The sequence below is a fragment of the Cydia fagiglandana genome, chromosome 3, assembly GCF_963556715.1.
Source record: "Cydia fagiglandana chromosome 3, ilCydFagi1.1, whole genome shotgun sequence".
NCBI classification, from domain to species: Eukaryota; Metazoa; Arthropoda; class Insecta; order Lepidoptera; family Tortricidae; genus Cydia; species Cydia fagiglandana.
This window is the reverse complement of record NC_085934.1, coordinates 1,405,142-1,419,137: the sequence shown is the minus strand read 5'-3', so window position 1 is coordinate 1,419,137 and position 13,996 is coordinate 1,405,142. Positions and strand designations below refer to the sequence as shown.

The window sequence follows — 13,996 nt, the reverse complement described above, 5'->3', positions numbered from 1 at the left end:
ACGTCACAAATGTCTATGGTTGGTGATGGGTAAAACGCAAGACTGAACGATATTATCAAACCAAATTAATCTTAGAGAAAATAATTTCTTCACACTTAACTAAAATACATAATGCTTGACGATATCGCTCAATTTGAAGTCTATAATGTTCATATAGGTGCAAGAGCAAATCCAGTCACGTGGATGCTTTAACTCTCTACCAATTACATATGGTACTACACCACAAACTAACTCGTGCAGTAATGCAACTTCGACTAAACTGCAATTCAATCTATGTTAATACTCAAACTACTGTACCTACGTAAGATTTGTCCTGTGAGCCAATGTTGATACATTACCAGTGTTGTGGTGTCTATGTGTGCGTGTGAATGGACCTCAGTCTTGATATGTGGGCATTATACCATTCTGAACCACCTTACTTTAATTTTGTTTTGATACTTTTTTAATAAATTATATCATCAAATCCTATTGAGGCTTCTTAATAGTATTTTCAAAGTTTAAAGGCTCAATTTTGAAATATTTTTACTATAGACAACCATTTGCAGTTGCTTTTCCAATTACATCTACAGTCCAAAAAGGGTCCCTATCTCATCCAACCAAAAATTTGACTTCAAATTCATTTAATAATAACTTCATTTGGATTTTAAACCCTAACTCTTGTCAATAGAGTTGCTATTCAAATATACTCACTGTGTATAGTGACTGTGCTCTTGGACGATACGTCGCCCATCTCGTTCTCTGCCCTCACTTCATACTCGCCGCCATCTTCTTCTTTCACAAGAGTCACTGTCAGATTGTAGTTTTCCAATCTGTAAAGAATATGATTTTTTTCCATAAAAAACCATTGCTTGACGAAAGGCAAAAGCACTTGTTAGTTTTTAAGTCCTTATTACTTTAAGAACAGAAAAATGTTCGATATTTGTTGAAAATAATGATCATGTTTCAAACAAAAGTACATCAATGGGTCTTGTCAAAAGTAGATCTATGCAAATTTTAGGATATTACAAGATCTCAATGTAAACGTGGTCTGTTAGTCATGGTTCAGTAGTCTTCGATTCGATTTAGCCTCTATGTCCACGGTATTTTAGCATCTGGGTTTCCCTGAAAGTTGCCTTACCTCTGGGTATCCATCTTGATCTCAACTCACATCTTTGGAGCACTTTAACTTAAGCTCAGGGCAGCCCTCCACCTCGACTTTTAGCTTCATAGTCTAACCCAGGTTCAATTTTGGTGATGCAAATTGGAAGTTGTCTTACCTCTGGGTATCCCTCTCGATCCTGATCCTCGCGTCAGTGGTGATCTCCTTGCCGTCCTTGTACCACTTGACCGTCGGCTCAGGGCAGCCCTCTACCTCGACCTCGAGCTTTAGGGTCTGGCCTTTGTCCACCGTCATGTCCACGAGGCTCTTGGTGATACGGGGCTTCCCTGAAAGACGGCATTTATGAATAACGATTTGAAAAACTTTCATAAAGATATTCTTTTCTAGTTTGATTTGTCTTAATTAACTTATCTGTTCCAGATACTTTTAAATATTGACTCTTTTTCATAAATATTCTGTAGTAGAAGAAGTGCCGAGGGTAGGTAAGAATAATATTTTATTCGAGTGGGTTTCATGCTCAAATACCTGTGTGGATTCGTATTTTATCTTTAACATTTTTTTACAATTTTAAACTGTTACTTCTATTTTATCTAATCACCGCAAAAGTCAAGAAATTAGCTCAAAGATCAAAATATTTACCTAGCAACTCTTAGCACTGCAAATAGTATATTGGAAGGATTGTCCACTACAATCAGTTGACCATTTTGTAAGCCTGATTACAACAAGGTAAATTCTAGTCGTTTACTCTTCAGAATAACACAAAAAAACTCACTCTTCACGGTAAACGTCGCCTGGCAGGAATCCTCGCCCAGATCATTGGAAACCCTGCAAGTGTACTGTCCCGAGAGCTCTGAAGTCACCTCCTTCAGAATCAGCTTGTGCGTGCTGCCATTGTCCACGCGGCTGTATATGGATTTCTTCTCGGAGATTTCTACGTCACCTCGGTACCTGGAGAATAATTGGGTGATCAGAATTGGACAAGTGAAAAGGTGTTTGATAATCCTTACCATACAGGATTTATAAATTGAAATGTTTTTCTATACGATAGAAATTGCCGTGATCTGTCCTTATGTCTACGGCTCATGGGAGCCTGGGGTCCGCTTCGCAACAAATCTCAAAGAACACTAGTTATACGACTAGTTTTTATGAAAGCGTCTGTGACTTCTGAACTTCCAAGCCGGAGAGGAAATTTCCGGTTTCCTCACGATGTTTTCCTTCACCGAATAGCAATAGTTAATAAGGTAAGATAAATAAGGTTCCGAAAAACTCATTGGTACCTGCCGGGGTTTGAACCCGCGACCTCTGGACTGAAAGTCGCACGCTCTTACCGCTAGCCCACCAGCGCTTAGGCTCTTTGTGACTGGGATCCAACCGGTCTATTTACCATGCGTCCTTGGCGTATCCACGTAACGACATTTGACTGACACAAGAGCATTAGCTTCCAAGGTATATTAATCATGTTTATCAAACAAAACTTACCATTTAACTTGAGGCTCAGGATACGCCACCACATCGACAGTCAACTCCACATTGGCGGCGCCTTCAGCCGCCACTGTGTCCTTGAGTTTCTGCGTGAAGATGGGAGCGCCGCGCACGCGCAGGCTGCATTCGTCCGTGGCTGTGCCGTGGACGTTGCGCACCTGGGAAAAAATAGAATATTTAGAAGATTCAGGATGATTTTTCCTTTTATCTATTTGATTTTATTTTGCGTTACTAATCGATGATATTCGTTTCTGACTCATTTTTGAGCCCCTTGCCTGCCTACAATTTCCAATACACTTCGCGTCGGTGTGGGACAACAACAACACGGTACTTAGACGGTTTTGTGGAATCCTCCTAATATTGGACTGGATTCATATGGCATTCACATGGAAAATGCGCGGATAGATTATAAACATCTATCACGAAATATTCGACACATTAGCTGTAACATCTTGTGCGTACTAAGGGGTCGCGTCATGAAAAAGGTTGAAAAACACTGCATTAGATGATTAATCCAGATAGCATACTCGTAATGTTGCAATGTTTTCCATACCTACCTAATTTTAGAGTAAAACTATAATCGGCTTTAAAAAAACATAATATATCGTCACATCACATGACACACTGCTGGAAAAGCTTAAAGAATTTATCTTCAGAAAAATCATAACCTCGTAAGTCCCCGTGTACTTGCACAAGTTCAAATTAAATTCGAATTTTTGAACTCACAGTAGGGGCATTTCACGCCAAGCGGGCAGCGAAAAAAGTGTCAGGTCATAGAATTTGCTGAAATTTGGAATAATTATACTACTCGATATTCTAAAAATACGCATTCTTTTAGTTTATTTTTTATTTGGCACCGTTTCCGGTTTGGAAGCATTTAAAAAATGGACGAAAATTGAGGAGAGCATTTTACAAAAGCTGATGCAGCTATTATTTAATAAACTGAAAAATAAGTTTAATATTGGTTTGTATACAATTTTAATTGCTTTATCTTGCAGTTATAACAATTTTGATATTTTTTAATTTTTTCATACAAAAAACCGGAAATGAAAATTTCAAGTCAAATTTATATAAAGTTCGGTATTTTTGAAATTTTTTATTTTTGCCTCAAAATGTAGCTTATAGTCCATCAAAAATACATGGAAAGTTTGAGAGTGGGATCTGCATTAGTTTCGGAGATACATGAACTAAAGTGCAAACGTGCCGGTCTGAGCGTCGTACTGGCGATTCCTTAGAGTGACGGCACCAATCATGGACATGTTAAGCGCACTAAATTAGAATTTCGTTTAAAAATGGGATGTTTTTTGACGATACAAAAATGGTGATTTTTTTTTCGGCACTTAAATACATGAGGAACATTTAAACAAAACCAAAAATTCTGTATGTTTAATACATAATTAATAAAAAATATATAAATTGAAATTTACGAAATCACCATTGATGGACATCAAAAATTCAGTAATGGACACCCAGTCATGGACATGGACCCAATTATGAACATCCATTAATGGACACTTTTGTATTGAACACATAAATGAAACAAATAATGTCACAAATCAACTTTTATTAACGCTATTTGAACTTTCATTTAGATTTCTAAGTTATACTATAAGAGTTCTAGGACTAATCCGGTTGCCGGCTGCATGAAACAAACCTGATCAAAAAATAGAATATACCTACCCTGTAGAGGTACCTGACATTTAGTACCTTCCAACGCACTTGGTCGGCCTAGGCTTAACCTGGCAGATTTTGTACAAATGGCAAAAACGTTGGACAAAAAAACATCAAAAAAATACCTCATCGAAAAATGGAATTAAACTTGTATGGTAGGATACCTGACCTTGGGGACAGTAAAAAAAAAAGTGGTCGGCCTCACCTTAACCTGACAGCTTTTGCAGTCCGACCAAATTTATAAAAAAAAAACATGAAAAAGACCTATCGAAAAATCGTATGAAACTTGTATGGTACGATAGCTGCCTTTGAGGACAGTAAAACAAAATGGTCGGCCAAATCCTGTATTGGCCGGCCGATTGGCGATTGGGTCGATCAAATTTGTGGTACCACGTGAGAGCTACAATTTACCTCATCAAGAAATAGAATTGGCAGTTTTTGCTGCCAGGCTACGAGTTTTTGCAGTCCAACCAAATTCCCAGCAAACATTTTAAGTATTTTTTCCTAGGCTCGAAGAAGATTTTTCCAATTTAAGTGAAAATGACGTCCTAAGTCACCAATTATTTTACGTATTGTACACTTTTACTTCCAAGTCAAAATATAGGGATAATAAAACGTAAATTTCACTTCATAAATACACCATGAAGTCAGGGACTTAGGGGTTGAAAATAAGGCAAAATATTAGGTAAAATTAACCTTAAACCCTGACCAATAGGTCAAATCTACTAATAAGGTATTTTAGGTGTATTTGCGACGTAATTATTACTTATACGGGGACTATGAAGTCACGGACTTAATGGTTGAAAATAAGTCCTATTACTAGGTAAAATTAACTTCGTACCCTGACCAATAGGTCAAATATACTAATAAGGCCTTTTAGGTGTATATGCGACGTAATTATTTCTTAAACGGAGACCATGAAGTCAGGGACTTTATGGTTGAAAATCTGTCGAAATATTAGGTAATATTAACTTCGAACCCTGACCAATAGGTCAAATGTACTAATAAGGCATTTTAGGTGTATATGCGACGTAATTATTTCATATACGGGGACCATGAAGTCAGGGACTTAATGGTTGAAAATAAGTCGAAATATTAGGTAAAATTAACTGCAAAGTCTGACCAATAGGTCAAATGTACTAATAAGACATTTTAGGTGTATTTGCGACGTAATTATTTCTTATACGGAGACCTTTAGGTCGTCGATTTTATGTCGATTTAGCTACTAATTTTAGGTAAATGTTACTTAAAATAGATACCAAATTGCGACCATATAGTTAAAATCACTTGTAAAGTACTATCAATACCATAAGGTTGTGCCGCCATTTTCTTTCATTATAACGAGATGCTAAATATGAAATTGCATAACTTAAGTTGTTATATCTTGAATGGTGCCATCGCACGGTACTTCATTGTGCTAATATTCAAAATAAAACAATATTTTTGATCAAGTCAATACACTCACACACACAAATATTCAATTACAACACTCAATTACAAGCAAATATATGCATTTTGATTTTATAAAATGTTGAAAACTTAAATATTTCAAAAGCCCATCGATAGTTTTGTATGTAAACCTAACATACTGCACGAAAAAATTTTCTGTGCACTAGATTTCATCGTTCTTCATCAGCGTAATCGGCCTAAATTATTTTACATGACTTAGTGGCCGCCATTATCATTGCACAACTTAAAGTTGTTTTCTTGTTAGACATTTTGTTTCTGAGTGAAAAGAATATATAAGCGTAAAATGTTTGTGTCTCTTTTTCTCTTCATCGCGTCTCATCTAAATATTGCCTCGCAGAGTAATTAGATGGATAAAAATATGTCGCCATCACGTCTAAAGGTGGTAAAGAATACCAAATTAGTACATTTTCACTACGCGGCACGTCGTGGCGACGTCGAATCCACGTCGGAAACATGACCTAGTGTTGACCTAATGGTTGTAATCACTAATTTACCGTCAATAAATACGTCGCCGGCACGTGCGTTTTTTCCCCATTTATGTCGCCGGCACGTGCCCACGACGTCGATTCGACGTGCCTCATTTTGGTCTCCTAAATTGTGCGACCTAAAATAGGTGCCTTTTTCGGAATATCGACCAAAAATGTTTGCTGGGTTTGTGGTACCACGTGACAGCTACAATTTACCTATAGGATGAAAAAAACGGATTATAATAGCTAAAATAAACCTATTGACGTATGGCTTGGTCGGCCTCACCTTAGCCTGGCAGTTTTTGCAGTTCGACCAAATTTGTGGTACCACGTGACAGCTACAATCCCTACAATTTACCTCATCGAAAAATAGAATGAAAAAAACAGATTATCTTAGCTAAAATAAACCTGTTGACGTGTCTTGGTCGGTCTCACCATAACCAGTCAGTTTTTGCAGTCCGACCACAGTTTTAAAAAAATCATCAAAAAAATCTTATCGAAAAATCGTATGAAACTTGTATGGTACGATAGCTGCCTTTGAGGACAGTAAAAAAAATGGTCGGCCAAATCCTGTATTGGCCGGCCGATTGGCGATTGGGTCGATCAAATTTGTGGTACCACGTGAGAGCTACAATTTACCTCATCAAGAAATAGAATTGGCAGTTTTTGCTGCCAGGCTACGAGTTTTTGCAGTCCAACCAAATTTGTGGTACCACGTGACAGCTATAATTTACCTTGTCGAAAAATAGGATGAAAAAAACGGATTATAATAGCTAAAATAAACCTGTTGACGTATGGTTTGGTCGGCCTCACCTTAGCCTGGCAGTTTTTGCAGTCCGACCAAATTTGTGGTACCACGTGACAGCTATTATTTGCCTCATCGAAAAATAGGATGAATAAAAAACGGATTATAATAGCAAAATAAACCTGTTGACGTATGGCTTGGTCGGCCTCGCCTTAGCCTGGCAGTTTTTGCAGTCCGACCACATTTATCCATCCATCTAAGACAAAACAAAGAGCCCAATTATGGACAACTAAAAATACCCAGTTATGGACATCGTCTATTATTGGAAAATAAAGAGCAATCACAAAATCAACCCAACTCAAATGTTTAGTGCAATAAATTAAATAATTTAACACAATAAACTAAAAAAGTAATAAAAAGCTTAAGCTTGGACACTTGTCCATTACTGAATTTCATAAAATATCGAATCCAGTAATGAACAAACCCCACAAAAAACTTATTGCTGTGATTGGACATATTCAACTTAGCTCAATTTACTTGCAATATAGTATTATTCAGTAAAAATAACATTAAATCTCATTACAACATAACACAAGATAACACCATGCACAAATATGTACTCACCTTCTTAACGATTTCAACAACAATAACGGATTTTTATGACCACCGCCCGCAACGAGATTTTACTTCGCAGCCATCTTAGAACAAAACGGCTGATTTTGGTGACATGTGTCAAAATGACAGCTCAAACGTCTATTGGTTATGCTTTAGTGTTGCCAGTTGAAAAATGTTGGGACAGTTGCTTAATAAATTCAATCAACGTAAAAAATGTCCATAATTGGTGCCGTGTCCATTACTGGTGCCGTCACCCTAGTTACCCAGTCAAATAAAGGTTTTGACCCTGGAATGACAAATAATAAGCTGGAAACTCGTATAACTACACCTTCGTTTCGGCGGTCTTTAAATTACGATAAAAGTCATAGAAAACCTCGTGTTCGCACCGGAGTTTATTCAAGGTCAAAGGTCACAAAATTGCTTTATCACGAATATCAAGGTTTCTATAGCTCCAATTATGTTTTTATATAAATGAAGATTGTAGAGCATACAATTTGTGACAAGTCATATTTCGGGCATTTTTTCAGATCCTCAACCGTTTTGTAGGAATTGTCGGATATAGACGGCATAGAACGCGTAGCGGTCAGCCATACGCTCCGTAATGCAAGTTTACCGTGAATTCCGGTGAATAATAACTTCTATGAAGTTATTTATTTCATAAGATGCTATTTACGGATCATACGCTGATTTTAGAACAAAAGTTGTCTCTTCTGTGGACAATAGTTAACAGCTTTTGTGCATTTATGCATTCATTTTATGAAATAGGCTAATATGTAAAAGAAGTAGTTCATTAGGATTAATTAGAAAATTAGGGTTTGTTGCCTCTAGTGTCCACAGAAAAGAGGTAAAGTTGAAGTACAAATAATACAAGTACACATTTCCACAATATTTTATTTAACTGGCGATGGAAATAAGTATCTTTTCGATCTGTCTTCAACATTTGCAAACGTTGACTATTTGTTGGTTTTACATTGAGTTAAAATTTGGCATATTTATGAAAAACCAATGACAATGCAATATTTCAATGACATTACTTCATAAGTTAAAATAAAGTCGCTTCCCGTTGTTTGTCCCTGTGTATTTTAAATAGACAGAGTGATTCAAGAGGACGGTTTATGTATAATTTTATTAACCCGTGCGAAGCTGGTCATTTTTAATGTATAAATAAGAATATATAATGACATCAGCCCATCATCATGGCCATAAAATATATTCGCAGAATTGAGCAGATAACTGAAAAAAGTACAGTCCGCGATAAAAGCTTCATCAAAATCAAATCAAATCACACAAGCTGTTAACTATTGTCCACAGGAGAGACAACTTTTGTTCTAAAATAAGCGTATGATCCGTAAATAGCATCTTATGAAATACTTAAATAACTTTATAGAAGTTATTATTAACCGGAATTCACGGTGAACTTGCATTACGGAGCGTATGGCTGACCGCTACGCGTTTTGCGCCGTCTATATCAGAATTATCCGACAATTCCTACAAAACGGTTGAGGATCGGGAAAAATGCCCTGAACATGATTTGTCTCAAATTGTATGCTCTACAATCTTCATTAATATGTAAACATCGTTGGAGGTATAGAAACCTTGATATTTGTGATAAAGCAATTTTTGTGACCTTTGACCTTGAATAAACTCCGGCGCGAACACGAGGTTTTCTATGACTTTTATCGTAATTTAAAGACCGCCGAAATGAAGGTGTGGTTATACGAGTTTCCAGCTTATTATTTGTCATTCCAGGGACAAAACCTTTATTTGACTGGGTAACTAAGGAATCGCCAGTACGACGCTCAGACCGGCACGTTTGCACTTTAGTTCATGTATCTCCGAAACTAATGCAGATCCCACTCTCAAACTTTCCATGTATTTTTGATGGACTATAAGCTACATTTTGAGGCAAAAATAAAAAATTTCAAAAATACCGAACTTTATATAAATTTGACTTGAAATTTTCATTTCCGGTTTTTTGTATGAAAAAATTAAAAAATATCAAAATTGTTATAACTGCAAGATAAAGCAATTAAAATTGTATACAAACCAATATTAAACTTATTTTTCAGTTTATTAAATAATAGCTGCATCAGCTTTTGTAAAATGCTCTCCTCAATTTTCGTCCATTTTTTAAATGCTTCCAAACCGGAAACGGTGCCAAATAAAAAAAAACTAAAAAAATGCGTATTTTTATAATATCGAGTAGTATAATTATTCCAAATTTCAGCAAATTCTATGACCTGACACTTTTTTCGCTGCCCGCTTGGCGTGAAATGCCCCAGTATAGAAATAAAAGAAAGTTCCAAATTCAAAAAAGCCAAAGTTTCCCTGGGTCTTCCGATGATAAAGAAGGTTACCTACCTCACAAGAGTATTCTGCAGAATCGGATCTGGCAGCCGAGGTTATCACAAGACTGTGCGCAGACCCTGATGATGAGAACTTCACAGTCGAAGACTCCTGCAGTTCTACGTTGTTCTTGAACCTGCACACATTACATTTTTATGAATATTTAGTTAGAGTACAGTCAGCAGCAGAAGTTGCTAAGCGGGCTAGATGTTCAAAATTACCTTGATACGCTCGTATTCTCTTGATATGAGAGGTTATATATCTATAAGGCAAAATGTTGTTTCCAGGACAAAAAATAAATTCCTAAATATGCACACAAATCAAAGGCCGCGCACAATAAAAAAAATAGTCAATTCTTTTTGACAGAATAATATGATCGTAGAGACATTAAATTTTGAATTTGTTTAGATAAGAACCATACACATTCAATTTCTGAATTCAGATGTGTTTGCGGGCAATTTGTATTTAATGTCAGTAGGCATCTCACGCGCAGAATTAAGTGCGATTAAGATGCCTCATGACTAGCGTATCATTGCATCTTATGCCACCATTCAGCGTGAGCGATTAAGGTCATATCAAAACCAGATGAAAACCTTAAGAAATTGTTAAATTAGAATCCTCCTCCTCAGTCGTTCATTCTTGACAGAGTGGTCGTGGTTGTATGATGAGACGTATCTATCGTGGATAAAGCAGCCATCGCAATGCGCCTCCACTTGCCAAGGTCTTCAGCGTTACGGGAACATTGGACTATGGTGGTTTGTGTCGCAGATTTTATCAGGTCTGTCCAGCCCGTAGGTGACCGACCTTGTCGATCGTCCTTGGACAACGAGACGTTCCATGGAGTTTTGGTTTCGTGTAACGTGCCCGTAGTATTTGAGGATTCGTATTTGAACAGTCGACGATAATCTCTCCTTCACTTTGAGTTCTTCCAAGATCGAAACATTAGTCCGAAACTCAAGGAATTCGCAGTATTTAAATTAGAATAGGACTTGCTGTTGTGGCCACTTACCATTTAACTTCCGGCGCTGGTTCAGCTTCGGTCTCAATTTTGAAGGTAACGGTTTCCTTCTCGTCACAGGTCTTGGTCTCGCCGAGTTTCTTGGTGATCTTGGGCGCGGATGTGACGTGCCATTGCCAGAAGTCACTGCATTGGTTCACTTCGTTCCTAGAATTGAGAAGTTTTATTTGGTTGCAGATTGATCCATGGAAGAATTGATGATGGTTTATCAAGAGAAAAAAGTGCTAGCGATAATCTTTAAGTTTTTAACATGGTTTATATTTTGTATTTAGGTATATGATAGTCTTTCATTCTAATGAAAGTGGATCATTAGTTTTGCTTGTTCGAGTGTCGTTATTTTGGAAACCTGCATGCCCTACCACGCACGGTTATTAGCTAAGTTATAACTTATAACTTAAAGGTATCTAGTTTCCAATTTACACAGGTCTTTACACGGGATTTCCTATCTATAAATGAAGACCAGGAATTGAATTTTGATCTGAGAAATAGATAAATAAATCTTACTTAGCAACGACTGAGTAGGAGCCACTATCAGTCAGCTTGGTATCCTTAATGGTGATCTTGTAGACCTCATCAGACACCTTGACGATCTCGATGCGCTCTGAGCTCTTGATCTCCACACCGTCCTTATAGAAGGACACTTCTGGGGCCGGGGTGCCTTCGATTTCGATGGTCACTGTGTGGGTGGCAGATACCTGGAGAATAATAGTGTTTCGTGAAGTGATAGTTTCGTAATCAAATAGCTTCTGTACTAACATATAATCACGCCTTTTTCCCGGAGGGGTAGGCAGAGACCACGGATTTCCACTTGCTACGATCCTGAGATAGGTTAGGTACATCTCTTTCGCTTCCTTCACTTTCATAACATTCCTCGTACACGACCGCCGGTTTAGGGTGCTCTTGACCTGGCCTTTCTTTAGTATTTCCCCGATCTGATCAGAGAAAGTCCGCCAAGGTCTACCTCTTCCAACTCCCGCTTCTACTTCTCCCTGGCCTCCCTTGGCAATGATTACATGAATATAAATATGATGTTCCTTACCGAGCAAGACTGATTCTCGATCTTCTTCTTGATCTTAGGCGCACCCTTGACGACAAGGTGCAGCGTGGCAGTATCTTCTCCAAGCTCGTTGGAGGCGATCACGTGGTACGTGCCGGCATCTTCGCTCGTCACGTTCTTGATCACAATGGACATGGTCTCCTCGTCTTCGTAGAGGAACCTGTTAACGTTGAATACGTTGGATAAGTTCACTATCAAAGTATGCTGCAATAACATGTAATCTAGGAAAGTTCACTCCAGAACAGATAGAGATCCCGAAACAAAAATTTCTATAAAATACAATTGCAAGATTGTAAAATCATTAGGGCTGATTAGACGGCGCGCGAACTCGCATGCGATTTTAGTTACATTGCTGACTGTTGGTTATGTCCAATTCAACCGACCGATCAAAACCCGCAATGTATTGAAACTCGCATGCGAGTTCTCGCATCGTCTAAAAGAACCCTTATTCGTACTTCTCGCGTTCGTTTATTGCAACGGGGAAGATCAGCAAAAACTTAGATGGTGTTCTGCTGGATTCTATACGATAACAAAAAAAAAAGATAGAAGTACTGAACTAGTAATGCAAATGGATTGTGTTTCCTACTTACTTGTGCCTAGCATCAGCTTCCACGACTTTTCCTTCCTTCTTGAACACGATCTCAGGCTTGGGATAGCCCTTGCATGTGAGCTCTATCATGGCGGACGCTCCTATTGATACGATGGCCTCTTTGTGTTCGATCACGAGTTTAGGCTTCTCTGGCTCACGGTGGAGCACGGTCACGGCACCTATTGAGGAAACCGATGGTATTTAATCATGTTTAAGCATGAAGGCCCATGGGGCAGAAAGGTTCTTGAGTGGCGAGGAAAAGACCCACAAAGATGGTCCGACGATATGGTTAAGGTTGCGTGGAGCCGATGGATGACAGCGGCGCAAGACCGGTCTATGTCCAGCAGTGGACGTCTTTCGGCTGATATGATGATGATGATACATGAAAGCTAAAACAGTGCCATGACAAAAGGTATGAATATCTTCATATTCTCTATATTGAAATCGGCTTGAAATAAAGTTGGCTCGAAGTTGATCACGCTTGTAATTATGTGTAAAGATCGTTATCAGATCGTAATTACTCGTATCACTTAGGATGTGGTTCCGGAGCTATTGCGGTGTGATAACCGCCTATAGCGTAGCAAATATTCTATATCTGGAAACGGATGTTTTCAGACCGTCAGTTTACTATTCTTCGTTTTCTAAGTATATGCTTTATAATATTATTCATTCCTCATACCCTGGACTGTAAGTTCAGCGGAACAGGAGATATTGCCGGTAGAGGTCTTGGCTACGCAGGTGTAAAGTCCAGCGTCTTCTGGCTTCACATGCTGGAACACCAGTGCGAGAGAATCCTCGTCGTCTCCCAGCAACACCTGGAGAAGAAAAAAGACATACATTTTAAGACACGTAAATCATTACATGTCCACAAGATGTTAACTATTTTCCACAGGAGAGAAAACCTGTGTGTTTGTCAGAACCCTACAGTTTTATCTTCTGTGTACAACAGTTAACAGCTTGTGAGCACGAAGTGTGTAGCTATATTATTTTTCTATTCGAATGAGCCGGAAAGCGGCAACTTCGTTTAGCGCAGGGGGCCGAAAGTTGACGGCTTCCGACTAAAAAAAATAAGTATATACCTTGAATCTCTCTTCAGGATCGAAATCCACTCCGTCTCGCTTCCATGTAAAGGTTGGTTTCTCTCCTTTGGTCAAAAGCCCTTCACCACCTGGCGCCAGTTCGAAAAATATGTTCTTGTCATCTGAAAAAGAATACATAAAATAAGTCTCAATATTTTTAAAGTTAATTATTATATTATACATCATATCCTTTATATTATCTCTTCCAGTTAACCTTGTATACTTCAACTATAGCAGTATACTTGATGCTTGATAGGTAGCCTGACATTGAACGTAAATTAAGTACCTACATCTTCATTGAGAAATTACACATTTTACAAAAATATGTTCTTAGTTTTTACATTCGAATCTCATTCAT

General features: G+C 38.0%; 1 protein-coding gene across 1 annotated transcript in view; it reads right to left on the bottom strand.

Annotated features, from left to right (window-relative positions):
- The window catches only part of LOC134680425 (obscurin), a 127,733-nt gene that overhangs the window by 42,170 nt on the left and 71,567 nt on the right, over nt 1–13,996 (bottom strand). Inside the window, exons 17-27 of the mRNA XM_063539554.1 lie at nt 13,639–13,760; nt 13,239–13,374; nt 12,561–12,738; nt 11,953–12,130; nt 11,418–11,608; nt 10,905–11,060; nt 9,911–10,031; nt 2,579–2,739; nt 1,872–2,047; nt 1,257–1,425; nt 691–809 (exon numbers count right to left, since the gene is read on the bottom strand). Of these exons, the coding sequence (XP_063395624.1) occupies nt 691–809; nt 1,257–1,425; nt 1,872–2,047; nt 2,579–2,739; nt 9,911–10,031; nt 10,905–11,060; nt 11,418–11,608; nt 11,953–12,130; nt 12,561–12,738; nt 13,239–13,374; nt 13,639–13,760 (1,707 nt within the window). The remainder of the gene's footprint in view (nt 1–690; nt 810–1,256; nt 1,426–1,871; nt 2,048–2,578; nt 2,740–9,910; nt 10,032–10,904; nt 11,061–11,417; nt 11,609–11,952; nt 12,131–12,560; nt 12,739–13,238; nt 13,375–13,638; nt 13,761–13,996) is intronic.